This window comes from Bos javanicus, chromosome 15, assembly GCF_032452875.1.
Source record: "Bos javanicus breed banteng chromosome 15, ARS-OSU_banteng_1.0, whole genome shotgun sequence".
NCBI lineage: Eukaryota > Metazoa > Chordata > Mammalia > Artiodactyla > Bovidae > Bos > Bos javanicus.
Window position 1 is genome coordinate 46,919,610 of NC_083882.1, and position 26,356 is coordinate 46,945,965.

A 26,356-nucleotide genomic window follows, 5' to 3' on the forward strand; every position below is an offset into this window, starting at 1 on the left:
GGGCCTCCTCCTCCCCAGAGGTCTTCCCCTGTGACATGCGGGAGTCCTTCAGAAAGGCGGGGTTTGCAAGTGCGAGGGGGCGGAACCTGGGGGGAAGAGGCGGTATTCCTTGCTCGGAATGCCGTCGGCGACCCCGCCCCTGCGCTCGGCCGTTGCCAGGAAACAAGCATCGACGCTCTGGCTTTGGCCCTGTCCAGCCAATGAGCTGGCACGCCGCTGCCCAGCGGTGCGTCGCTGGGCGGTTACGTGTGGTGCGCGGGGGCGCGAGTTGCGTGTGGCGCGGGGCGGGGCGCGGCTGGTGCGCCTGAGGAGCGATGGCGGCCTGAACTCACCTAGCACCGCGGTGGCGACCGGGCCTGGTCAGGGTCGGGGTTCTGTGAGTGAACACTAAGTAAGGGCCAGAGGGCCCGGAGAGGCGCGAGAGGGGATGAGGGACTGGGGAATGACGGCACCGGGTTTGGTGACTGCCCTCCTTGTGAGGGGACAGGGTGAGGGGCTGGAATGTGGTGAGGGGCCGGGTGTGAGTGTCTAAGGTTGGGGAGCAAGATTAGAGCCTCGGGTGAGTGGGCAAGTAAGGAGCTGGGTTGTATGAAGGGCCGGGATGCTTTCTGAGGGGCCAAGTGAAAGGGACTTGTGAACACGGTTTAGTGAGGAGCTGGGGCTCCTGTGGGCAGGAGTGAGGGACAGCCCTGGCTAGACCAGAGTGAGGAGGGGTTGAGGCCTGTGCTGGGAGGGAGAATAGAGAGGGCTGAGGCGGGAACATGCTGATAGCTGGTGAATCAGGAGGGAGCTGAGGGCAGGGCATGGAGGGAGGAACGAGGATTGTGAGACCTAGGTAAAGATGAGAGGTCGGTTCTGAATGGAGTGTCCTGCCCAGTGAGAGCAGTAGTTTTAGGTTGAGTTAGGATAGCTTGGGTGGAAATGTGCACTTCGCTCTTCTGCTTCATAGGCTCTACATATTCTGGAGGATCGAAACATGAAGATGTCATGGACAATAGTAACAATGATAATGAAAATGATTTTTGAGACTTACTCTTTAACAGAGTCATCGTTGGAATTCCTCATTTCCTCAAGTTATTTCTTGGGACTGAAGACTTGGCGATGTTCCCTCTCATAGAGATTTTTTTTGGCTATGACTGCCTATGTTTGTTTCCTCTTCACCTGATTCTGGGCAACCTTACTCCACTGCTGCTCCTTATCTGTGCTGAGCTGTGGGGCTTTGACGGTTGCCTTCTATATTGGACTAGCTGCTTAAAGTTGCTAATTCTACTTTCATGAAAATAATATGGCTTGTTACATACAACGCTGTATTTAGACTTCCAAACAGGATGACTTACAGTTAAATTAAAACTAATTTATGTACAGTAAAGTACTCATATTTAAAATGTACATGTTTGATGAGTTCTGACATATGTTTACATCTGTGAAACCATCACCATTTTCAAGATACTGAACATTTCTACCACCCTCAAAAGTTTTTCTCTTATCCCTTTGAAATCATTCCTCCCTTCACGACATGTTAATTGGTTCAGTTTATTAGCGTTTTACAGGTCCCATGTTCCCTGCCAACCCACATGCACATAAAAATTTTGAATGTTGTAGAAAGCTGGGTTGGCAGTCAGATAATTGCCACTTCCATACTATTAAAATTCCCTCTCTACTGACAGTCTGCCACAGAGCAGATACCTTCCCAACCTCAGGAAGAGGTTCATCTTCCCTAAACAGACCATTCTCTGAGAATTAGGAGCAGCCCAAGTCCCCATTCCATTCAAGAATCTGAGCGTCAGAAACAACCGTCCTGTGGTGTTTTCATTGCTTCTCTCTGAAGACCTAGCAGATTTTCATGGTAGTGGAACCCTTGGCAATCTTACCTAGACAGAACCCTTAAAACTTACATGTATAATGAAAGAGTTTTAGGGCAGTGATTCCTAAACGTTGGGTTAAAAACAGTGCCAGTCCATGGTTAAGTTTTTATCTATTCAAGGTGGAAGGAGAGAAATAAAAACATATGGAACATGAGTTTTCCATAAAGATAAATTTATTCTTAGATTATCATTCCTATTTTTCTAGTGTTTAAGTGCTCTCTCACTGATGAAGTAGTGGTGACAGTAATTGATGGGTTTTAAAAAACTGATCTATTTGTCAAAATAAAAAGTAATGATCCTATTTTAAAAACTTTAAAATCTATTTCCACTGGATCATGAAATTCAGAAATTAAGAGGGATGGTGTGGCTGCTGTATTATGTTGAGGAAGCATGCTGCACATGCTTCCTCAGAATTACTGTTTGATATGGATTGCATAGTGATCTCAGGTTTTGCTGGAATTATATAGTTACCCTGTGAAGTATGTAAGGGCAGGAATTCTTATTTTATAGATGGAGAATCAAACTGGGGAGCCAGAGATCACAGTGATAAAGTGGCAAAGTCTGGACTCCAGATTTGGTCTCATGAGGGTGACTTGGGGTGGAAAATAGTTTGTAACATAGAGTGAAGGTGATGTGGCATAAAAAGCATGTGATTTATAAGAAGAGTTGTGATGACATGGAGGACATTATACTGGCAAAATAAATTTTTAAAAGATTTGTAGTTGTTCTGTTTCCAAAAGAGGTTAAAGAGACTTTGTGGGTGACATAGGTTTGAAGGTTTTGTTTAATAATGTGGCAAAAACAGGAACAGTTGTCCATAATACCTGGGTCACATTGCGATAATGGTAGGTCAATCAAGTTGTATGTCAGAGGGTTCTTAGGGACTGTGCATTCTTGATCGTCTGGAGAAAGCACTAGGTTGGTAAGCTTACTGTTTGCTATACTGAATCTCTGTTGAATTGTAGTGCTTTAAGTGTAATGGATTTTGCTTTATGATATATAGCTGAATGATAGATCTGAGAAAATGAAACATAGATGAGGATGATGATGTAGTGCTGGGGTCCAGCCCCGTCTGATCCAGGGTATTCGAAGGAGAGACGGCATCGGCGATCATCAGGAAACAATAGATCAATTAAGCGTTAATTAAAGATATAAAGAGTGGTTAAATAAGGATAGCTCAGTGAGGAAATTCAGTGGAGAAAAGCGGCTGCAATAAGGATAGCTCAGTGAGGAAATTCAGTGGAGAAAAGAGGCTGAAATAATTCAGCCACAAGGTGAGAGAAAGAACGACATGGGGAGACCAAGTTTCAGTGAACAAGGCCTGCACTTTATTTTCCGAAGTAGTTTTTATACCTTAAGTTATGCATAGAGGATAATGGGGGAAGGGGTAGAGTCATGCAGTAAGCCAGGCTTTCTTCCTGCAAACTTATCATATGCAAAAGTTTAGGTGATTTGCATCATCTTCTGGCCTGGAGGCCTGTTAACATTTTAAGACCCTTTCTTCAGAAAACTTACTTTTCTCTAAAGGTGATTAGGCAGGCGCCACGATCCAAAAGCATTAAAATTGCATTCCTATAGGGCAAAGGTGTGGTGGGCTACAACAAAAAAGAATTAACTCAAGGGTCCAAGGTTACAAACATTAAAGCTACTATTTACACCAGTTATATTAATCAATACACTGCCATGGACACAGCAGGTAAGGGATATGGAGACTTAGCAGCAAACATTGGCCCAACAAGTGAAAAACCCTTCACCAATAAAATTTCTAATCAATCTTTTAACTGCTCAAAGGACTCTGTATTTAGACAGTTTAGAACATCTCATGTCTCTCACAGTTGGGAGGCTCTGAGCAGTCACATGTGGCCGGAAAAACCTATTCACGCAGGCTAGAGGATTTCCAAAGGAGTTTGTAGGTTGAAACACTGTCACACCCAGGAACTTTATTAACTGGAGCTGTAAGTTAACTCTTTTTTTCAGAGAGAGGTAGTGGGGGACAGCCCCCCGTAAAGTCAGAGGTGTAGGTGAGAGCACAAAGCAGAAAGTAGGCAGACTCTGGTTTGGGGGATAGATGCTCGAGAATTTCCAGGGGTACTCCTGAGGCTCGATCCCACCTTTGCGTATGCCGAGCCTCCTTCCTCCTGACCTTTGCCACGGGCGGAGTTCCTCACGCTGGCTCCTGGCGGTGATAGACTTCCAGTTGAGCTATTCCAGATCCTGAAAGATTATGCTGTGAAAGTGCTGCACTCAATATGCAATATGCAATATGCACTCAATATGCAATATGCCGGCTCCCGCCAATGTAGAGATAGAAACATGTTTGGAGTGCTGTGTGTAACCATTTATTCCACCTCTGCTGTGTGCCAGCACTCTGCTAAGTGCTGGGAGGACAAATTCATTCATTTATGAATTCATTTATTCATTCAGCAGATACTTCAGCATATAGTTTGCCCTTACGATGCTCACATTTTATGAGATAACAAGATGTCAATAAATAAGACCTGGTCCTCTGTATCCTCAGGGAATTTGCAATCTGATTGGGAGAGGTGGACACATGAAAAGATAATTTCAATTAGAGAATGTGAAATGTAAAAGTATATCATAATTAGATGATTACTTCTCTGTATCTAGTCTTAGTTTCTCTCTATGTTCCGGTCATTTTACTCAGTGATCTCCTGTATATGTTCACAGGTATCATAGTTAACATGTTCAAAACAGGACTCATTGTGTTTGCTTTGAATGTCTTCTTTTCTACCATATGGTATATAGCAGTCCAGGCAAGGACTTCAGTGTCATCTTCCATCTTTCTGCTCCTTTACCCCCTCTATGTAGTCAATCACTAAAATCTTAATACATTTCCTTTTATAGTCTCTCTGTTTGCTTCATCTTTTCTGTTATAGCTTCACAATTAAGGCTTTAGTTTACTTCCTTCTTGTCTCTTATCTGGACTTTTTCCCCCTGATAGTCTCCTGCCTTCGTATTTTTTTTTTGTCATTTAATTTTTATTTATTTTTTTTACTGGAGTATACTTGCTTTACACTGCTGTGTCAGTTTCTCCTATACAGCAAAATGAATCAGCCATACATATATCCCATCTTTTTTGAATTTCCTTTCCATTTAGGTCACCATAGAGCAGTAAGGAGAGTTCCCTGTGCCATAGAGTAGATTCTCATTAGTTATCTATTTTATACATAGTAGTATATATATCAGACTTTCTCTTTTCTAATCTGTCCCTGGAATGATCTTTCTAAAAATACAAATTTAATGGAGCTCTTTATGCTTAAAATTTTTGGCTGTTTGTCTTCTGTAGGATGACATCCAAATTCCTTAATATGGCATCATTTGGCCTCGACTCATGACTAGCCTCATCTCCTACCACTCTCCACTCTGTGTTCTAGCTTGAATAAATTGTTCACAGCTCCCTAGCAAACATGTTACTTTTTTAAGCCTTGAAATCTTTGTAATTTCTCCTTTCTCTTCTAGGAATGCCTTTTCTTCTCTGCCCAGTGAACTTTGCTCATCCATTAGGATCTGGTTCAGTTGTACCTCCTCTTTGACTTCTTTGTCACCCTCTCCCACAAAGAGGGTGGAGAAAGCCATGTGCAACATGGGATTTACTTTGGTAAGGGGAGTCAACATGTGATAGAGTTCACGTTGTGAGTTATGAGGGCTCTGCTAGAGTCAGGTGGGGAGATGCCTGCAAGAAGCAGAGGTGGTACTGGGGAGAGGAGGAGTGAGTTGGGACCATACACTGATATCCTATTTGTTTTATAGGTATAGGCTGAGCGATAGACAAGCAGAGAGGATATGTGTAATCTCAGTTCTAGATTGTAGGCTCTTATGAGGTGGGGTTTGTTTGTTTTTTCCTTTTGTATTCCTATGAGGTTTTAATCAGATCTTCCCACTTAAGCATCTAGGGTAACAGCACATTGCTGCCTCTTAGGTCAGTAAGAGGCAGAGCCTAGGAAGAACATTTGTAAGGGGATGAGAAGCCTTAACTTCACTGACCTGTTCTTAGAAGGTTGTTTGGTCTCTCTCTGTCAGCTGTAGGTGTTACAGGTGTATCCCTGCCCCCAGCTCTCTCCCTCTCTCTGCCTCACCCAGGGCAAAGGTTCATAAGTGGGGCTGAGCCACTTCCGGCCTTGTTCCTGCTGTTGGTGGACACTCTTGCTGAGTGTGCCTGTATGTCTGAATTGGGGGCCCTATGGTGAGTACTTGGCTCTGGCCATTTGGGAGGTCTGAAAGATCAGCTCCTTTTTTCCCTGTGACTGAGCTTGTAGGTGAATTTGGGAAGAGAGGTCTCCTTTTCTGTAGACTTTGCTATGGGAGGAACAGGCACAGTCATAGGGTGGTGATTCCATTCTCTTCTTTGTCTTGTTCTGAACTTTTCAGGGTTAACAGGGAGTGAGGGAGTCTTATATAGGTGACAGGAACACTGAACTTGGCTTTCTTTTAGGCTTTTGAAGTAGGTGAAGAGGGTCCAGGTTAAGTGTTAGCTTTTGAGTTCTGAGACACTGATTTAAGTGTGGTTCTTCTCTTTGAGGTCTTTGAAAATAAATGGGGGTGGGGTAGGGAGGGAAAGTCCTGGAGACCAGTTCCCCTTGGGTCTGTGATTAGTGCCTTATGTTAGTCAAGCAGTGGAGCAGAAGTGGTTCCCCAGGTACATCACAAGGTAGAAGCTGTTTGTTAGTCTATGGAATTAGGTTCTGGAAGCTGGAGGCAGTTTAGTTTTGGACACATTAAAACCTTACTTTGCTGAGACTGGTTGCTTGGCCCTTCTTCAGCTCCCCTGGGGATTCAGTTTGAGGTGGTGAGGATGGAAGTGTCAGAGTAGGTTAGATCTCTCCTTTCTGTCAGAGATGAGGATCTCTGAGAGACGGAAGACGAAAGTGGGAAGGAAAATGTCATTTATAGAGCACCTAGACTTCTACATAGGTTATCTTATTTAAATCTTAAAACAGTAACAATATATATTTCATCAGGAATTTGTGGATGAGGAAACAGGCTCTGATGTGTGATTTATTTAAGGTCATGCAGTGGGAAAATGGTTGAGATTCAAACCTTTGTTTGAGGGACTCCAGAGTTCATGCTTTATTTACTACTATGGGTTATTCTTGCTGGACCTTAAGGACCTCTATTCGTTTTCAGTCCTCAGATGAGGTATGTCTGAGGAAACATTCTGTAACCAGTAATGCTGTTGTATCAGTCAGGGTCCTTGAAGGTAGCAGATGGCACAAATTAGGTTTGGAAAGAATTTAATGATAAATGGGCTGTCATCTCTTACAGAAAGGAGAGATCTAACCTACTCTGACACTTCCATCCTCACCACCTCACAGTGAATCCCCAGGGGAGCTGAAGAAGGGCCAAGCAACCATTCTCAGCAAAATAAGGTTTTAACGTGTCCAAAACTAAACCGCCTCCAGCTTCCAGAACCTAATTCCAAAGACTAACAAACAACTTGTAAATATATACAAAGGCATGGGCAGAGTTTAAGGAAACTGACAAAGGATGATGCAGTATCCCGGGGCTAAGAATGTGACAAATGACAGGTCTAGGAACAGGGGAGATTTCTTCCCAGTAATCGCACTTGCTGGCTTTGCCTTCTCCAGCCCATGACTACTTGGGATCTTAAATACTAGGACAGACGCATAAGTACTTTTTCTAGTGCATCCGTGCTGGTGATCCAAATCAGTGTGGTTGTGTTTGATGGTTTATAGGAAACCATGTGGGGTTATACACAGACTGAGTATCCATTCTGTGGCACTTCCATTTTCTCCCCTCTGCTCTCTCCCTCACCCCGACTGTCTTGGGTGAGTGAGGGAGGGAAGAGTAGTTGGGTAGGGGGTAGTATTAGATATTAGCTTTCCTCTTTTTGTTTTCAGATTTACTGGAAGTGGCACTCATCTTTTATATTTTACTGTTTTCTTCCTTTCTCAGAGAAAGTGGTGTACTTCTTTTTCTCAGACTAGTACTATACTTGTTTTTTTTTTTTTTTGTCAGGTATCCCCTTCTGATTTATCCACAACCTGTTACTTTGTTCAGACTTCTTTTCCTCACTTGACAACTGCCCTTGAGGCTCCCCATCTGACCGGCTAAAATCAACTGACTATTTTTAGTTTTCATTATTTTATCTCTCTGTAGACTGTGCACTATGGACAACCTCCAGTTTCCTGAAACTTCCTTTCCTTGATTTCTTGATTATGGTTATTTCTTGGATTTCTCCTTCCATTTCTGGCTACCTTCACTAGTCTTTTTTAAAGACTCCTCCTTTGCTTTTTTAAATCCTGGTTTTCCCCAAGATGTCACCTTTGGGTCCTTTTGTGATTACTGATCTCTTCGGATGATTCCATCCCCTTACTTAGCTTCATCTACTACGTATAAGCTGGTGACTCCTGGATTTATAGCTCTAGTCGTGATTTTACTCTTGAGCTTGAGTATAATTTCTACTTGCTTTCTGGACATCGTGGATATCTTATCGGTGTCTAAAAACTTAACATGTCCAAAACTGTACTCATTCTCTTCTAAAACACAGTTCCTTTGTTGCGTGTTCCTAGTCTGTTAGTGGAATTACCTTTTATTGAGACTCTTATACTTCATATTAGGGTCTTCTGTCATCCTCCATTCATTTGGTAGATCTTATTCTACTTCATGGTTAAGTTAAATCTGGAGGCTGATTATCTGCATTTGCATCTCATTCTTGCCACTTACCAACTGGGTACCTTTGCCTATTTAACCTTTCTAGGCTTTGATTTCTTGTGTGTGAAATGGAGATAATAATACATCTATGGTTTTTATTAGGCTTAAATGAGCAATAACATGCAGTGCTTAGAATGGAGACTGGCACATATAAGTGCTCAATATGTGCTAGCTATTATAATTTTTAAATTCAGCATCTTGTTCCACAAATGTTTTTGAATGGCAGTTACTATGTTGGCATTGGAATTTCAAAGAAGAATGAATGATATGGTCTCTTTCGTCAAGGAGCTTGCTATTAGTGACAGATATTATAGGTGTAAACACTTTCATTATCACAGGGGACATGCTGTGGGACATAGAGGTGAATCTCAGATTTACCTTTTCTAATTCTGCTCTTACGACTTTAGTTCATACATTCCTTTTTTAAAATGGACTATTGAAACAGATTCTTATAAATTGTCTACTGCCATTAGTCTCTCTCTACCTTGTACTGCTAGCTGACATATTTTTAAAGGCAAATTTGATCTTACCATTTTCTTGTTTAAAAAGCTCCTTTATTCCAGGGTGTTCATAAATAAAACTCCTCAGCATGATATTCAGTGATATTTATAACCTTCACCCATGTTTACCTTTTAACTTAACATTGTCCTCTCTTCTCTAAATGGTCTGTGTTTAAGCCACACCAAACTTGCAACTGTTCTTTAAATTTACTATGTTCTTTCACAGTGCTGTATTTTTGTATATAATGTTTTTAATATGAAGAAGACTTTTTGCTCTGCTCTCCTTGTGACCAGTATCTCATTGTTAACGTTTTACATCAGGTATCACCTCTTTTCTGGAATCCTCTTACAGTTTCCAGGCAGATTTAGTTTCTTTCCTTAGTGCACTCATGACATTTTTGTAAATACCTCTTTATAATATTTATTGAAGTTTTTGTTTATGCTCCCCCAACTGTTTTTATCCATCTTTGTATTTCCAGTGCTTCCTTAGCACAGTGCCCCAGTACTGGTATGATGTACACTGAATTAATCAATGAGTGGGCCCTACCTGCTCTTTAGGACTGGCTCTTCCCATTATGTCTTTTTGGGGGAAAAAAAAAAAAAGACTTATCTTTTGTTCTCAAGAAAGTTTCCTTAAGCAAGCAGAGTTACTGCCTTTTAGTTGTGAGCAGATAGTGGTGAGAGACTGTGTATCTGGGTAGAAGGAGGTGGTGGTTAATGTAACTGGAGGGCAAAGTGTGGGTCTGTTGGCAGGTCTCTGGGTTCCTTTAGGCCTTGTTGAGTATAAAAAGGAAGGATGATTGAACCATGCCTTTCCTCTGAAGTTGTTGTTTTTTTGCCTCTGAAGTTTTTATACTCAGGAGGTATTGTTGAGAGCCATTACTGCTGAGAGGGTGGTAGATGTGATGAAGAAGGAACTGTGAGCCATGGCTGAGGCCAACAGATGTTTACCACGATGGTATGGTCACTCACCTAGAGCCAGACATCCTGGAGTGTGAAGTCAAGTAGACCTTAGGAAGCATTACTGCAAATAAAGCTAGTGGAAGTGATGGAATTCCAGCTGAGCTATTTAAAATCCTAAAAGATGATGCTGTTAAAGTGTTGCAGTCAGTATGCCAGCAGATTTGAAAAACTTGGCAGTGGCCACAGGACTGGAAAAGGTCAGTTTTCATTCCAATCCCAAAGAGAGGCAATGTCAAATTCAAACTACCATATACTGTACACATTTCACATGCTAGCAAAGTAATGCTCAAAATCCTTCAAGCTAGACTTCAACAGTACATGAACTGCAAATTTCAGATGTTTAAGCTGGATTTAGATAAGGCAGAGAAACCAAAGATCAAATTGTGAACATCCGTTGGATCTTAGAAAAAGCAAGGGAATTCCAGAAAAATGTCTACTTCTGCTTCATTGACTATGCTGAAGCCTTTTACAGTATGGATCACAACAAACTGAAAAATTCTTCAAGAGATGAGAATACCAGACCACCTTACCTGCCTCCCGAGACACTTGTATGCAGGTCAAGAGGCAACAGTTAGAACCGGACATGGAACAATGGCCTTGTTCAAAAATGGGAAAGGAGTCTGTCAAGACTGTATATTGTTAGCCTGCTTATTTAACTTATATATGCAGAGTATATCATACAAAATGCTGGGCTGGATGAATCACAAGCTGGAATCAAGACTGCTGGGAGGAATATCAACAACCTTAGATATGCAGATGATTCTACTCTAATGGCAGAAAGTGAGGAGGAACTAAAGAGCTTTTTGATAAGGGTGAAAGAGGAGAGTGAAAAAGCTGGCTTAAAACTCAACATTGAAGAAACTAAGATTAAGGCATCCAGTCCCATCACTTCATGGCAAAATAGATGGTGAGAAAGTGGAGGCAGTAGCAGATTTTATATTCTTGGACTCCAAAATCACTGCAGGCAGTGACTGCAGTCATAAAATTAAAAGATGCTTGCTCCTTGGAAGAAAAACTGTGACCAACCTAGACAGCATATTAAGAAACAGAGACATTACTTTGCCAACAAAGGTCTTTCTTGTCAAAGCTATGGTTTTTCCAGTAGTCTTGTATGGATGTGGTGGCAGAGGATGAGATAGTTGGATGGCGTCACCAACTCAGTGGACTTGAGTTTGAGCAAACTTTGGGAAATAGTGAAAAACAGGGAAGCGTGGCATGCTGCAGTCCATGGGGTCACAAAAAATCGGACACGACTTAGTGACTGAACAACAGCTCTTTCTCTAATGTGGGTGTTCTGTCACGTCCGCAGGAGTGAATGTTGAATGCATCTGACAGGAGTGGGTATATGTGTATTTATGGGAGTGTATCCTTGTATTTTTTTCTAGAATTAAAATTCTTTTGCTTTTTTGATTGGTTCTGAATTTTTACCTCTTAAGATTATTCAGCAAGTTAAAGATCTGTTTGTGTATTTCCTGTTGGGTGGGCTTCTAGGGAGGGACCTGTAATAGAAAAAGGTTTCTTCCTCAGAAGTCCCAGAGGACTAGAGTCAGATCTAGACTGGATTTCCTGATAGTTCATTGTTTGTTCATTCATTCATTCATTCATTCACTTGAGCATCTATACATTCAGCAGATAATTTATTGATCTCTAGGTACTGGTGATGCAACAGAGAAACCTTGTCCTCAGTGAGCTTACATTGTAGTAGGGAAGATAGATAAATGAATAGACAAATATTTTCAGAAAATAAAAAAGTGTGCAGAAGAAAGGATTAGAAAGCTAGAGAGTGAAGGTGGGCAAATGCAGTTTCGATAGAATTGTTAAGTAGAGGAAATGGCATTCAGAAAGAGTGATGTGAACAATGTGAAGATCAGGAAAAGTGCATTCCAGACAGAGGAAAGAGCTAGTGTTCAAGAAAGGCTCCTATGAGTGAAGTATGAGTGAAAAGGGGCATGTAGGAAGTTATACAGATTAGATTAAATAGTGCCCTAGAGGCCAAGGTAAAGGACTTGGATTATTACCAGTGTGATAGGGAATCATTGGAGGGTTTTCAGCAGAGGAGAGATGTAGTATAATTTATATTTTAAAACTCTAGTTGCTGTGTGGGGAATAGATTCTCAGAGGGCTAAGACTGGAGGCATGAAGACCAGATTGGAAGCTATTGCAATAGTGAGGCATGTTTGGAGGGTATAGATTATAGGCTGATGAACTGGATATTGGAGGTAATAACAAGAAGAAAGAAGGATGATGCCCAGGTATTTGACCTGATCAAGTAGGTGAATATTGCTATCATTTATTAAGGTGGAGAAGGCTGGGGAAGTAACACAGGTTTGGTGTTGGAATGAGTTCTGTTGTACACGTGTTGACTTTAAAGTGCTGATTGTGTGTGTCGTTTTCAGTGGAGTGGTGGTTCTGAGTTCTTTGTGTTGGGTGGTAGAAAGAAGCAAACTTCTGTTAACCTCTCTATTCTTTCTCTTTGAATTAGATTTGTAGGCCTGGATTGGGCAGTGACCTCTGGGCTCACTGTTCCAGCCTGGTGTATCTTCTGGCTCCATGGACAGTTGTTGGCTCCTACAGACCGGATGAAGCAGACTAGAGACACAGGTGGAGAAAACCTCCAGCTGGCAAGTTCTCAGAGTGTGACTCTCTGGCCGCTGGCCGTGCCCAGCCTGCCTTATGGAGAGGATGAACTGGCTGAGCAGACTGGCCTCCCGGGGCCCTGGGCACCGTGTACCACAAGGGGCCAGTCTGCAGACCCCTGTCATGGCTGACCCTGAGACTTGCCTCATGGTTTTCAAGAATCACTGGTCCCAGGTAGGAGACTGTATACCAAAGGGCCCAGTCTACTACCTGCCTGAGTCCCTCTAGATTTCTGTGTTCTCTCACATTATCATCTAGTCACCTTATTTTAGATTCCTTCTCTTATCTGTCCTGATTCCCCAGGTGGTGCGAATCCTGGAACGGCAAGGGCCTCGGGCAGCTCCTGGGGGTGCTGATGATCTCAGTGCCGTGCGCAACCACACTTACCAGATGCTGACACTCCTGGCAGAGGATCGCGCAGTGCCCTTGGTCCCCACAGCTCCTGGGCCCCTGCTTGAGTTTGCTCTGCGTGAGGATCTGCTAACCCGTGTGTTGACATGGCAGCTTCAATGGGATGAGCTTGGGGATGGGGTTGAGGAACGGCGGGCTGAGCAACTGAAACTCTTTGAGATGCTAGTGAGCGAAGCTCGCCAGCCCCTGTTGCGGCATGGTCCAGTTCGTGAGGCTCTACTGATCTTGCTGGATGCCTGTGGCCGCCCTGTGCCCAGTAGCCCAGCACTGGATGAAGGCCTGGTGCTACTTCTCAGCCAGCTGTGCGTGTGTCTGGCCCGGGAGCCTTCATTGCTCGAGTTCTTCCTGCAGCCACCTCCTGAACCTGGAGCTGCTCCCCGTCTTCTCCTCTTTTCTCGCCTTGTCCCTTTTGTCCATCGAGAGGGCACCCTGGGCCAGCAGGCCCGCGACGCCCTACTCCTGCTCATGGCTCTATCAGCTGGAAGTCCCACTGTGGGCCGCTACATCGCAGATCACTCTTACTTCTGCCCGGTCAGCACCTCCTGGGATGGGTGTAGGGTATGGTGTAGGCACCTTCCTATTTAGGAGGTGTGGAGGGGCTATGCACCGGGGCCCTCTCCTTTAGCAAGTAGCCCCCTGGGTTTGAATGTAACACCTGGAATTGGGGTGGGGATGAAACTTGGGCTTATGTGGATAAGGCAGGTATGAAGGCTTTTCATGGGCCAGTGTTCCCAGGTGATGTCTTGGCACCTTGGGTAACTAAATATCTGCTCTGGTAATAGCTTTTATCCCTGTTCCATAAAACTCTGGGTTAATAGTTCCCTGTTTTCATTTTTTATATTGTCTGTGCCTTTGGTAACCTGTCCTTGGGGATGGCCCCCAGGTGCTGGCCACAGGGCTGAGTGCCCTGTACTCGTCACTGCCCCGAAAGATTGAAGTTCCAGGGGATGATTGGCACTGCCTGCGACGGGAAGATTGGCTTGGAGTGCCAGCCCTTGCGCTTTTCATGAGTTCTCTAGAGTTCTGCAATGCAGTCATTCAGGTGGGACTGGGGTTCCCAGGAGCTCTGGCCCTTGCTCATCTGGGGAAATGGGGTGGGAGAAGGTGCAATCTCTGGAGTTCTGATTTTCTTTCAGCTTGAGGGGAGGGTGCATATATATATATATTCTAACATTTTGCTCCCTTTCTGACAGTAGCACCCTTCAAAATCCTCCATCCTCTTTTTTGTACCCATACAGGTGGCTCATCCTCTGGTGCAAAAGCAGCTGGTTGATTATATCCATAATGGGTTCCTGGTGCCAGTCATGGGCCCTGCCCTGCACAAGGTGAGAGTCATGGTGGCAAGGCAGATTAGGGGATTAGGCTGAGGAGTGGTTACCCCAGTGCCAGGACCAGTGTGGGTGGCAGTGGGCAGGGTACTCCTCCCTTTTTCCCTGTCTGTTCCTGGTACCTCCTTAGAACTTAAGGAAAATGGCTTTGTGTATATGTGGGGAAGCCCTAAATTTCCGAACTTTACCTTCCCTTCGTTCAGACCTCTGTGGAGGAGATGATCGCCAGTACCGCCTATCTGGAACTTTTCCTACGGAGTATTTCAGAGCCCGCCTTGCTCCGTACCTTCCTGAGATTCCTGCTGTTACACCGGCATGACACCCACACCATCCTTGACACCCTTGTTGCCCGTATTGGCAGCAACTCCCGGGTATGGCCCCTACCTCTGTCCTGGCTTACCTGGGTGAGCCATCTCCTCTCTCCAGCCTTTGTTCTGGGAGGGTGTTTCTGCCCTTCTTTGGCCTTTGTCTCCAGTAATCACTTCAAAGTTAGGTGGCATTTTCTTTCTAGTATTAAACTTTTAACTATTTTGGGAACATTTTCAATGTGCTTCCCTGCTTTTGTAATATCTGGATATACACAGGACAGTTATATTTTATGAATGACTTTGGCCACTCATGGCTATAGGTTTTGCCATTGTGCAGCACTTGTAATATGGCATTGACCTGAGAGTCTCTTCAGCTGTGTAGTGCTCTGTGGTTTGTTGTGGGTGACTCGAGATCACCTCTTCAGGCTCTGAGCCTGCTTTATAACTAGTGTGTTTACCTGTACTTCCTTTTGAGTTTTCTGTATTTGAACTGCTGTAACTTGGGGCACCCATCTGCCTACCTACCTAGTAACATTCCTTCCTCCTGAAGGTTTTGATCGAATGTTCAGTGTGTTCACTATATTGGTCTCTGGTACTGAGGATATAATGGTAAGCAGTTTTTGCTGACTTCATGGAGCTTCCTTCACAGAGTAGGTAGAGAAGCAAACACATAACTGAAATAATTGAAAGTTGAGGTCATTTTTATAAAAAACAGGCTGCTTAGAAAACAGAGAGTGAAAGTGATAGTCATTCAGTTGTATCCAAGTCTTTGTGACCTCATGGACTGTAGCCTGCCAGGCCCTCTCTTCCTGGAATTCTCTAGGCAAGAATACTGGAGTGAGTTGCCATTCCCTTTTCCAGGGGATCTTCCTGAACCAGGGATCCAACCCAGGATTAAAATTTGAAAATGTGTTGGCAGGTGGATTCTTTACCATCTAAGCCAGTAGGGTAATCAAAAAACCTCTCAGAGGAGATGACATTGAACTGAGACCTAAAGGTCATGAGGGAGCTAGCCTACTAAAGAGCAAGCAGAAGAACAGTCTAGGCAGAGGGAGCAGTGCTTGCAAAGGACACAGTTGGGGAGAGGAAATGAAATGTATTTGAGAAGATAAAAGACCAGTGTGATTGGAGGTGTAGTGAGCATGGGGAAGAAAGGAGGGAGAGGTGGGTAAGATTCAGATCATGCATGGCTTTGTAGACCATGGTAAGAAGGTTAGATTTTAACCAATAGAAATATATATAAAATAGGAGTAAGTTGTCTAAGTAATAAAGACCTACTGTCCTTCTGGGGGAAATAAAGCATTTGTTTAGCCATGCACTTTATGGCATTTATTTTGGCTCTATCACCACTTTTATTTCCTTCTTTTATTACAAATAATTGAAGTTCTCTGGGTCTTTGTGTTTGAAGTAGAAGTTCTTGGATCACTAAGGGTTCTGGAAAGTTGTTCCAGTTACCTGAGATACCTGGTAGCAGGGTTTGAGGTAGGTAGGATTTCTGGATAGCTATGTTTTGTATACTTGACATTCTCCTGAATAGCTAAGTTTAAGGTATGTGTGAGATTTTTAGACTGACTCTGATTTGACCAGAGTTTCTGAACCAAGTGTACACCCTAAAATTGGAAAATGACAATAACGACAACAACAGATTCTAAGCTCTGCCTTAGGTCTCTTGAGTTATATTCTTTGGAAGTAGGCCCAAGGCATGTGAACTTTTATAATACTCCAAAATGTAAGTATGATACATGCCTTAGCTTAAGAATTATTGGTATAAACCAATAGGAAATAGTTGACAAAGCTTTAATTTTACAAAGATATTGAAAAAGTTTTATTTCTAATTATGCTGAAGTTCGACCATTGTCTTAAATCTATTTGGCTTCATAGAATGTCCTGTTCATGTTTTGAGAATGTTGATTTCCTTCCTAGGGTTGATTTTTTTTTTTTTTCCCCCTGTGCTGGGCTCTGTCCATCTTGTTTTTGTCTTAATCTTACCCTAATTTCTTTGATTCTCCCTCAGTGTCTTTAGTCTTTAGCACATATTTCTGTTAGTATTGCATTTGGTCCTCTGGTTTCAGGAGCCTTTCGTGGTCTTTGGGTATTTATTCTTGGCTCTCTGTTCTTGGAGGAACCAAATCTGTTCTGATTTCAGGATTCCCATGTTAAACATGCAGGTGCTTTCCCTTTCCTGTGTTTGGCCCTTTTAAGCTTGATTCTTATTGGCCTGATTTTGTAACCACTATAGCCTGACTTTCATGGCTTAAGGTGAATAATGCTGCTAGCTAGTCTGAGTACCTGAGTATCTGTATTAGTTTCCTATTGCTATCATAACAAATTATCACAAACATAGTTTAAAACAACACAAATTTATTACCTTACCATTCTGTAGGTCATGTATCTGGTACTGACCTTACCCTACTAAAATCAAAATGTCAACTGGGCAGTGTCTTTTCTGGAGGCCCCAGGAGAAAATCCATTTCCTTGATCATTTTAGTCCTTGGTCATATTTACTTATTTGTAGTTAAAGGACTGAGATTACTATTTTCTTGCTGGCTGTCAGCTGGGAACCATTCCCAGCTTCTAGAGACCAGCTAAATCCTTGACTTATGACTCCTTCCACCCTCAAAACCATCAGTGGTGGATGGAGTCCCTCTCACGGTTCAAATCTCTTCCTTTTTGACCCAACTAGAAAATATTCTTTGCTTTTAAAGACTCATGTGATTTAATTGGGCCCCTCTGGATAATCCAGGCTACTCTCCTCAACTTAAATTCCTTAATAACCTTAATCATGCCTGCAAAGTCCCTTCTGACATGTAAGGTAAAAAGGTACAAGATCTGGAGATTAGGATCTGTACATCTTTGAGGGCCGTTTTTCTACCTACCATACAATCTTTAATGAGTCTGAGTGTTTTCATTAAAACTCATGTTTTAATGAGACTGAGTGCTAGTTAAAATGGTCATTTAGGGTAAATATCCATGCTGACTAAAATGTGAATTGCTATCTTATCTCTTTCCCACCATGACTGGCTTTTAACTTCCCCTCAGTCATTTGGTAAATGATGAACACCTAGACTGTGGAGGTAGTGCCCTAGACTAAGACCCAGTGTTTGTCTTCGAGGAGCTCAAGTATACTTGTCATAAGGGAAGTACGGAGACAGCGCTTGGGGATTCAGCGGAGGAAGGGAGAACTTACATGTGTCTGCTGTCTTTGCCTGGCTGGAGGTGAACCACCCTTATTGCTTTCCTAAAACAAAAGATTTCCCTTGTTCTGGACCCACCTATTTTTTCCTTTTCCTGTCAGCTGCCCTTGAACTTTTCTTTATCCTACCTTCTCCGAGAGACACTGGTGTTGGAGAGGTGACTCACACTCCATGTTCACAGCCCCCACCCACTTCCCAGTTGGGATTCTTCCAGGTTCCCTCTGGTTTCTTGCTGGTAGGCATTCAGTTACTATGCTGCTATAGTCTGCTGACTGGCATTCACTTAGTTATCATGTTGTGTTGTCTCCTGTTAGACATTCACTCAGTTCCAGTATTTCCTGGGGTCTCTTCATGGGTATTCCTTCCATTTAAGTGTTGCTAGAATCTCTATTGCCAGGTATATATAGCCAGAGTTTGATGACAAGTATGTGGTCTATAGAAATGCATTAAATCTGGCACACAGTTGTTCCTATCTGTAAATAATGATGTCTTGACCACAAAGATAGTGTAATTATTTGTTTAATATTTGAATGATTGTTACATGCCAAGCCCTGTGCCATTGTTGTTTTAGGAGTGGTTGCTTGGGCCTCAGGTTGTGGGGGGCGGTTCCCATTTGTTAAATATCCTGAAGGGCTGAGAGCTCTTACAGTGACTCATCTCCGCCCCATCCCCCCCCACCCCCCCAGCTCTGCATGGTGTCTTTGAGTCTCTTCAGGACCCTTCTGAACCTCAGCTGTGAGGATGTCCTGCTGCAGCTGGTTCTCAGGTAGCTGTTGGGGCAGGGCTGAGGGATGGCTGATCCTGAACCTTCAGGGCTGTCGGTGACTTGTGCACTGCTGGGGTGATGGGTTGCATGGGGGTTGCTTGTGCATGTCCTCTTGAAACCTGGCTTAGCCATGTAGTTCCACTGATGTTCTCCCAAACCCTGTCCTTCCTTCCTGATCTATCCTTTCTTTTGTGCTCTCTTTCCCAGGTATCTTGTCCCGTGTAACCATGTGATGCTGAGCCAGAAGCCGGCTGTGCGTGACGTGGACCTGTATGGACGAGCTGCAGACAAGTTTCTCTCCCTAATCCCACGCTGTTGTCGGCACCATGCCTCCAGCCCACCTCGTCCAGAGCATGCCTCGTGGGCACGAGGTGGGCCTAGCAGAGAGGCAGGGAGAAGGGAGGACACAACGGGTATGGCCTGGGTCCTGGGTAGCCTAGCAAGAAGGCGGGGCCAGGGTGGAAGGAGGGAGGTGGCCGTGAGTGGCATTCCATCTTTAGGGAAGTTGGTGAGAGGTGTTGGAGGGTGGATCATTAACTCTACCAGAGAAATTTAGCTTCTGAGCAGAGCCGTTCCTTTTCTTCACTCTGGTCATGCTCTTCTGTTTCTGTTGTTTTCATGGTGATGGTGGTGAGGGTGGTGTTGAATGAGGAAAAGCTTAATTTGAGTGGTGGAGAGTCAGCTGTCTGAATCAGTCACATTTCTGCTGCTCTGTTGGCTTCTCTTGTAGTTACCCATGTTGTGTCATCCCTCCTCCTGTACCTCTGTCTCTTTGATTCCTCTTATGTTTTTTCCCCTCGGCAGGCCCTGGAAGCCCAAGTGTTGACTCCTCTTCTGTGGTGACTGTACACCGGCCCTCCACACCATCTCGTCTAGCCCTCTTCCTGCGACAGCAGAGCCTGGGTGGCTCCGAGTCCCCAGCCCCAGCCCCTCGCTCACCAGGGCTTGCTACGTCCCCAGCCTCCAGCCCTGGCCGCCGGCCCAGCCCTGTGGAGGAGCCTGGTGAGCTGGAAGACAATTACCTGGAGTATCTGCGTGAGGCGCGCCGTGGTGTGGACCGCTGTGTCCAAGCCTGCCGTACCTGGTCTGCCCCCTATGATGGCGAGCGGCCCCCTCCTGAGCCTAGTCCAGTTGGCTCCCGGACTAAGAAACGCAGCCTACTGCCTGAGGAGGGCAGGGACAATGCGGGGGGAGGGGAGGAGGAAGAGCTGGGGAGTGGGGGGCTGGCTGGGGGTGCGCGGGAAAGCCTTGGCCACCTGCCCCCTCCCCAGCTCAATGGGCTGCCAGGACCATGGCCTGAGGGGGCCAAGAAGGTTCGTCGGGTGCCAAAGGAGGGAGCTGGGGAACCACTAGAGGACACTTCTGAGGGCATGGAAGGACTAGAGGGCTTTGGGCAGGAGCTTCGGGAGCTGGAGGTGGCATTGAGCAATGGGGGTGCTGGCTCTGAGCCCCCTCTAGAGCCTTCACTACCTCTTGAGGAGGAGGAGGCCTACGAGAGCTTCACCTGTTCCCCTGAGCCCCCTGGCCCCTTCCTCAGCAGCCCTTTGCGGACTCTCAACCAGCTGCCAAGCCAGCCCTTCACTGGTAAGCTACTTAGCCTAGGTCTTCTCCTTTGTGTACTCTTTGCATGTTCTCGACCTGTTTGTGCTAGTTTCTGAGACTTCTTGGCCATGTCATTCCTGTGTACTTGCCTAGCTCCTCATCCATTTTGCTTGGGTCCCCTCCAGATACATATCATGTCATACTGTGTCTCTGTGTCTGTCTGTACGTCTTCCATGCTTGTGCTGGTTTGAGTATTGACTTTTGTCTGAGCCTTGTATGTCTGTCCTACGTGCATGTTCCAACTCTTCCTCAGTCTGGCCGTTTCCTGGAATGTGTGATCAGGATATTTTGTGTTTGGTGTTTCCTGGTAAATCACAGTAATACATCTGAACCATGTGGAAGACATGGCCTGTCCTGTTTGTGAGGCACCTGTAAATCATGCCGTTCCATGCTGTTCCCACCAGTGTATCTGTCTGGATGTTGGGTCTCCTGTCAGCTCTTCTGTGGCCCACAGTCAGCTCTCCGATGTAGTTTCCTTCTTCAGCCCTGGCCTCCTTTCTCCCAGCCTCTTTAGAGAAGGGCTCAGTTTCAAGCTTCTCCTGTTTCCTATCCTTGTACCTTGCCTTGACTGCTCAGTAAGCCTTTCTAAGGGTTTATGGGTAGTGGTAAGAATTGCAGCAGATAGAGTGAAATACCTCTGGGTAAATTAGATCAGTGACATACCACAATCAGGGAAAATGACAGCGCTGGCCTTGACTCCTCCAGTTAAGTTCTTTTGGTTTCTTCCAAAGACCTTGGGGTTAGACCTGGCCTGAGTAGCTGGGCTAACTGCATTTTGTTTTTGTTTGACCCTGCTTTACCCAGCCCAGCTCGCACCTGGCTCTTGTCCCTCCTCTACATACCATCCTGGGGGTTGTTGGGGAGACACTTCTGGGAAGCTGTGTAGTGATTTGGACTAGACATTCCTTGAGTTAGTGTCCCATCTATGTCTTTGTTGCGTGTAAATCACTTACTGTGATGCTGGTATATTGTGAGAACTCAGCATGTGGTGGTTCAGGATTATTATCTTGGGCGGATGGCAGATAGTAGTTGACCAAGGCGCCACATGTCTTCCTCACATGTTTGTAGTGAGGTTATTGTGCATTGATCAGTACAATCAGTACACGTTCTAACTGGGCCTGGGATATACTGCCACACTGCTTGCACATCATCAGGGCTTTTGCTCTGGAGTAATAACAACTCTTGCAGACTATAGAGAATAGGTGTATTCATTTACTTAGCCTCTGCTTTGCTCTTTCCTTTTCTATGCCACTAGAAGGTGGTGTGCAGGTTTTACCACTTTATTGAAGTGTTAACTGAAGCTCTCTGTCTTTTTTCTTCTTCATAAACTCATCTGAGCTTTTTGTCTTGCAAAAAAGTCCCCTGGAGATGATAAGGGATATCTTAGGACCTTTCTAAACCAAGAGTTGATTTAGAGCTAAGGCTAGTCATGTGTGTGTGGAGTGAAGACTGTTCTATGATCTTTTTCAGGATTCAGTGTCTCTTGCCCTTCATTGTTCTCCTGGCTTAATTCCTAGGGCAGTTCATAGGCACAGTCCCTTTCTCCCACAAATTCCTGACCAGATAGACTGTGATGGTTCTACTGTACTAGTGTTGGTGACCTGGCTCAGTTGAGGCCAATTCTTCTAGAAGGTCATTCTAATCCCTTCTGCTAGTCTCTTTTCCACCAAAGAGTCTGTCCTGGATCAGTTTTCTCTGGCCCTGAACTAAGCTCTTTTTTTCCCTACAGATTCTATCTTACCATTTTTGTTCCCAGTTCTTGAACAGACCTGATTATTCCTTTGGTTCTCCAAAGATTTCTCCCCTTTTAAGTTGATCAATATAGTCACCTTCTTTGCCTTCATTATGCTTTCTTGTGGCTTTATTTTTGACTCAGGTCTAGTGTTATTCTCTGTCTTGTGTGTAACTTTGTTTCTTCTTTTGGTTCTAATCACTTAGTCACTTGTTCTTTCTTCAGTTGTTCTCTTGGGTTAAGCTTTTTAAAAAATTGAGAAATATCATATAGCTTATAGTTATTATTGAATACTTAAAATTTGCTAGATTTTGACCTAAATGCTGTGTATCAGTCTCTCTTTGATCCTCTTAATAACCTTGTGATGTGGGTGTTTTTCTTATTTTAACAAGTAGGAAACTGTGCTTGGAGAGTTTTGATTCATCTAGTAATTTTACTAGTAAATGGTAGAGCTCAAATTTAATCAAGTCTGTCTAATTCCAGAGCCTGTGGTCTGGCTCTTCATCTAGAATGTGTATAAAGCTGGCATCTGGCCTTCTTGTGGGTCCATGTGGTGTCTGCCATTTTATCTTGTCCAGAATAGGTGTTCACAGGATATTTAAACATTCCCAGAGACTGAAATACAAATAATTTTCACCTAGTGGGGGATCTCGTTTTGGGGAGGAATGTGTGTGACGTGCACTGTGTTCAGGCCTTGTATCCTTGTGCCCACCTCCCCAGGCCCCTTCATGGCTGTGCTCTTTGCCAAACTCGAGAATATGCTGCAGAACTCCGTCTATGTCAACTTCCTGCTGACGGGGCTGGTGGCCCAGCTGGCCTGTCACCCCCAGCCCCTGCTCCGCTCTTTCCTGCTCAACACCAACATGGTCTTCCAGCCCAGTGTCAAGTCCCTGCTGCAGGTGTGCGATGCATGCGTGCATGGGTGCGTCCAGGCTCCACAGTGGGCCAGGCCCACAGCTGGAGTAGCCCTGGGGGTGCTGGGAACAGGCCCGGTGGGGCTAGAAAGGACTGTGTCAGTCTGAAGCCACCCAGAAATGTCATGAAGTTGTGCTTCATAGGTGCTGGGCTCTGTGAAGAATAAGATTGAGAGCTTTGCAGCCTCCCAGGAGGACTTCCCAGCATTGCTATCCAAAGCCAAGAAGTACCTCATTGCCCGTGGCAAGTTGGACTGGACCGAGGGCCCTGCAGCAGGACCTGCCCCCCGCCGATCTGATTCCCTAGGTGAGGTCTACCCTGCCACCGCCTCCCCATCTTCCCTAGGCAACTAACTAGCTCAGGTTAATTGAATTCTTATTAAGGTTGAAGCCTTGTGGTGAGAACTGGAGAGTTGCAGAGAGTGGACTCTTGATTTTATCTTCAAGTTTCTGGTCAGAGGAAAAATAGTTGTGTCCACTGAGAGCCAAATCAACAGTACCAGCAAAAACTACTCTAGAAGCTGGGGACAGGCAAGGGGACAGAATAGTTTCTAGATTGAGATTTTTTTTTTTTTTTTAGGTTGCAATATTGTTAAAGTTTGGTAAAGGATATGACATTTGACATGGGTCTTGAGAGATGGGTAGGACTTGGGTGGCAAAGGAGTGGGATGACTATTATTTGTTCAGGAGATAGCATGAACTGTTTAGCTGGAGCAGGGAATTTGGAAGGTGGTGGAACAGTTGGTAGTAAGGCTGGGAAGATATCATCACAGCAGAAGGTTCTCAGAGTAGAAGTTGGGATGGGTGGAAGTTGTAAACTTTTAGGCAGTGAGATACCAATTGGAGGTCCTATATGTGGGAGTGGAGAGATAAGTATGTAAGGTCATGTGTTAGGTGCATTGGAGTTAGGAGAAGATGGAGTCAGAAGAGCAATCAGGAAGCGTCTGCCATAATGCAGATGTGACCTGTGAGGCTTGAATTAGAACAGTAGAAATAGGAAGAATTTGATAAGGTGGAAGTGGGAAAGAAGTATTGGCAGAGTTTGGCGAGTAGTTGTGAGATATGAGGAAGAAGGAAGAGTTATATATGAAGAGTTATATATGATGTTTTAAATTTAGATCTTTTATCAGCAAGTATCTGAGTGCTTGAGCTTCCCAGGTGGTGCTAGTAGTAAAGAACCTGCCTGCCAATGCATTGGGCATAAGACATGCGAGTTTGATCCGTGGGTCGGGAAGATCCCCTGAAGGAGGTATGGCAATCTACTCCAGTGTTCCTGCCTGGAGAATCCCTTGGACAGAGGAGCCTGGTGGGCTACAGTCCATAGAGTTGCAAAGAGTTGGACATGATTGAAGTGATTTAGCACACAGTGCATCTGCGTGCTTGCCATGTGGTGTTGTCTTTGGTACAGGAGACTCATGGAAGTGCAAGATGAGATCTTTACTTTCAAAAAGCTGATAAGCTAGATGGGGACTAGAGGATTGTCATAACTGAGGGAGCAAGGTCCCAAAGGTGGTGGAAGTAAGTAGGATCCAGAGCACCAGGGAGATTTTTTCCTCCTTTGAGGCAATTGAGAAATCAAGGGAGGAAATTATATCTACCAGTGGAGTTTTGAGATGTAGAGGAAATTTTAGGGAATTGAAGTCATCCTTTATTTGCTAATCAAAGTAGGAGGCAGAATAATACACTGAGCAAGAAAGCAGAGGTGAGATGAGGGCTTTCGGAGGAAAGTGTGTAGGTTGGGAAGAGTACCAGGAGGGTTATTATATAGCTGTGAAGGCCCAGTTGAAGTTTCTTAGCATGATTTCCTCATGGTCTAGTGCCAGGAAGTAATCTTGCTTCCATAGTCCTGGTACTATGTTCACTGGGATATAGAGGTAAATAAGACAGAGTGTAAGCCCTTAAACTCACAGATTAATGTTTGAGGAGAAGACATGAGAACAAGTTATTGAAATGCAATGTGATAGGGCAGTAAAATGGGAAGTTGGTGGAGGCCAAATTAGAGGAGAGTTGGGGTTAGGGGGATTAGGCGAGGGATGAAAACATCAAGGAGAACAAAATTAAGGCAGAAGGGGCTACAGAAGCATGAGAAGAGCCTGGAGGGTTCCAGGGGGAGCAGATAGATGTGGATGCCAAAGCCAGGGGCTCTGTAGAGTCTCAAGAAGAGGTGGGAGGAAGTGTGTGAACCTGGTTATAATGGGCTCTAAAAGCCACATTTAATGTATCTGTTTAGTGTATATCTGTCACCAGTATTAGAGGGAGAGAATGGGAATGATATCATGATCTGGAGACTAGATCCCCAGAGTCTAGGCCCTAGGTCTTGGACAGGGACAAGAATACATCCAGGGCCAGCAGTGTCGGCAGGAAATTAGAGGAGAAAAGGCAGTATTTTCAGTGGTTCATTTGAACTGACATGTAGTTGTCTGGCCACAACCAGTGGGAGGGTAGCTTTGGTGGTTACAGGAAAGGAATTGGTAGAAGGCCAACTGGTAGCCATAGATGGGCAGGGGGAAAGGGGAAGTGTTTGACTCCAGTACAGGAGCGTGCTGGGCAGCAGGAAGTAAGGGCATGTTACAGATGGGGGAGAAAGAGCTTAGTGATCTAGAATAGTGATTGGAAAGGGAGGAGCAGTAAGAGAATCCCTTAAGGTAAAGGGACCTGGAGAAGGGAGTGGTCCTGTCTGAAGTGTCTGAAGGGTTATGAAGTGTCTGAAGGGTTGACTGAGCCTGATGGTTGACTGGTGGGATGGCTGGATAGAGGGAAGGAGGCTGAGCAGGCAGCACTTAAGTGTTAAGAGTCCTAGTTGAAAAGTTCATGAACCTGGGAGGTGGGGGTAGGGTGAGGTGGGGAACTCTCCTCTCCCAGGCCAAGGGATTCTGCCTGACCTCAGCACCTTTCCGACACTCCTGTTTGTTCCCAGTGAAGAGCCGGAGGCCGTCCTTGGGGGAGCTACTCCTGCGGCATGCACACAGTCCAACCAGGGCTCGGCAGGCGGCACAGATGGTTCTCCAGCCTGGGAGAGATGGTGGCGCAGGACTTGGCCTAGGTGGGGGCTCCCCTGGGGCTTCGACGCCGGTCCTACCCGCCCGGGGTGGGGCCCCTGAGCGCCAAGGTGAGGCTCTGCGAGTCAAGAATGCTGTCTACTGTGCAGTCATTTTCCCTGAGTTTCTCAAGGAGTTGGCTGCCATCTCCCAGGCACACGCTGTCACCTCGCCTTTCTTGCTGGATACTTCCGAGGAGGGGTCTGGCCCTCCTGTCTCAGGCTTCGGGCCGCTCAATCCTTAACTTTCTTCCATGGACAATCAGGGCCTTGAGTGGCCTGGGCTGGGGCCAGGGTGTAGGCTCCTTTTTATGTTTGGAGGCAGTGGCAAGAGGACTTTTTAATTTATTTCTGATGAATGTTTTCTGGAGAACTTGTTGCAATATGTATAAAAGGGAAATCTCTA

General features: G+C 44.9%; 1 protein-coding gene across 6 annotated transcripts; it reads left to right on the forward strand.

The window, feature by feature from the left end:
* Positions 1-262: 262 nt before the first annotated feature.
* On the forward strand, positions 263-26,356 carry FHIP1B (FHF complex subunit HOOK interacting protein 1B). Of its 6 annotated transcripts, none has more exons than XM_061380586.1 (12): positions 264-391; positions 12,504-12,832; positions 12,962-13,600; positions 13,953-14,111; positions 14,308-14,394; positions 14,601-14,768; positions 18,586-18,665; positions 18,873-19,078; positions 19,470-20,249; positions 22,720-22,898; positions 23,058-23,220; positions 25,831-26,356. In XM_061380586.1, the coding sequence occupies exons 2-12, from the start codon at positions 12,695-12,697 to the stop codon at positions 26,193-26,195; spliced, it is 2,964 nt and encodes a 987-aa protein (XP_061236570.1). In that variant the 5' UTR covers positions 264-391; positions 12,504-12,694; the 3' UTR covers positions 26,196-26,356. The 6 variants fall into 6 exon arrangements, with proteins under 6 accessions (XP_061236575.1, XP_061236570.1, XP_061236573.1 ...); XM_061380589.1 differs by having other exon boundaries at positions 18,873-19,036; XM_061380587.1 differs by having other exon boundaries at positions 268-376.

Coding starts and splice junctions, on each gene's coding strand:
- FHIP1B (XM_061380586.1), top strand. CDS start 12,695: ATGGAGAGGATGAACTGGCTGAGCAGACTGGCCTCCCGGGGCCCTGGG. Junction 14,395..14,600: donor TGGGCCCTGCCCTGCACAAG/GTGAGAGTCATG, acceptor CCCTTCGTTCAG/ACCTCTGTGGAGGAGATGAT. Junction 19,079..19,469: donor GAGAAGGGAGGACACAACGG/GTATGGCCTGGG, acceptor TCCCCTCGGCAG/GCCCTGGAAGCCCAAGTGTT.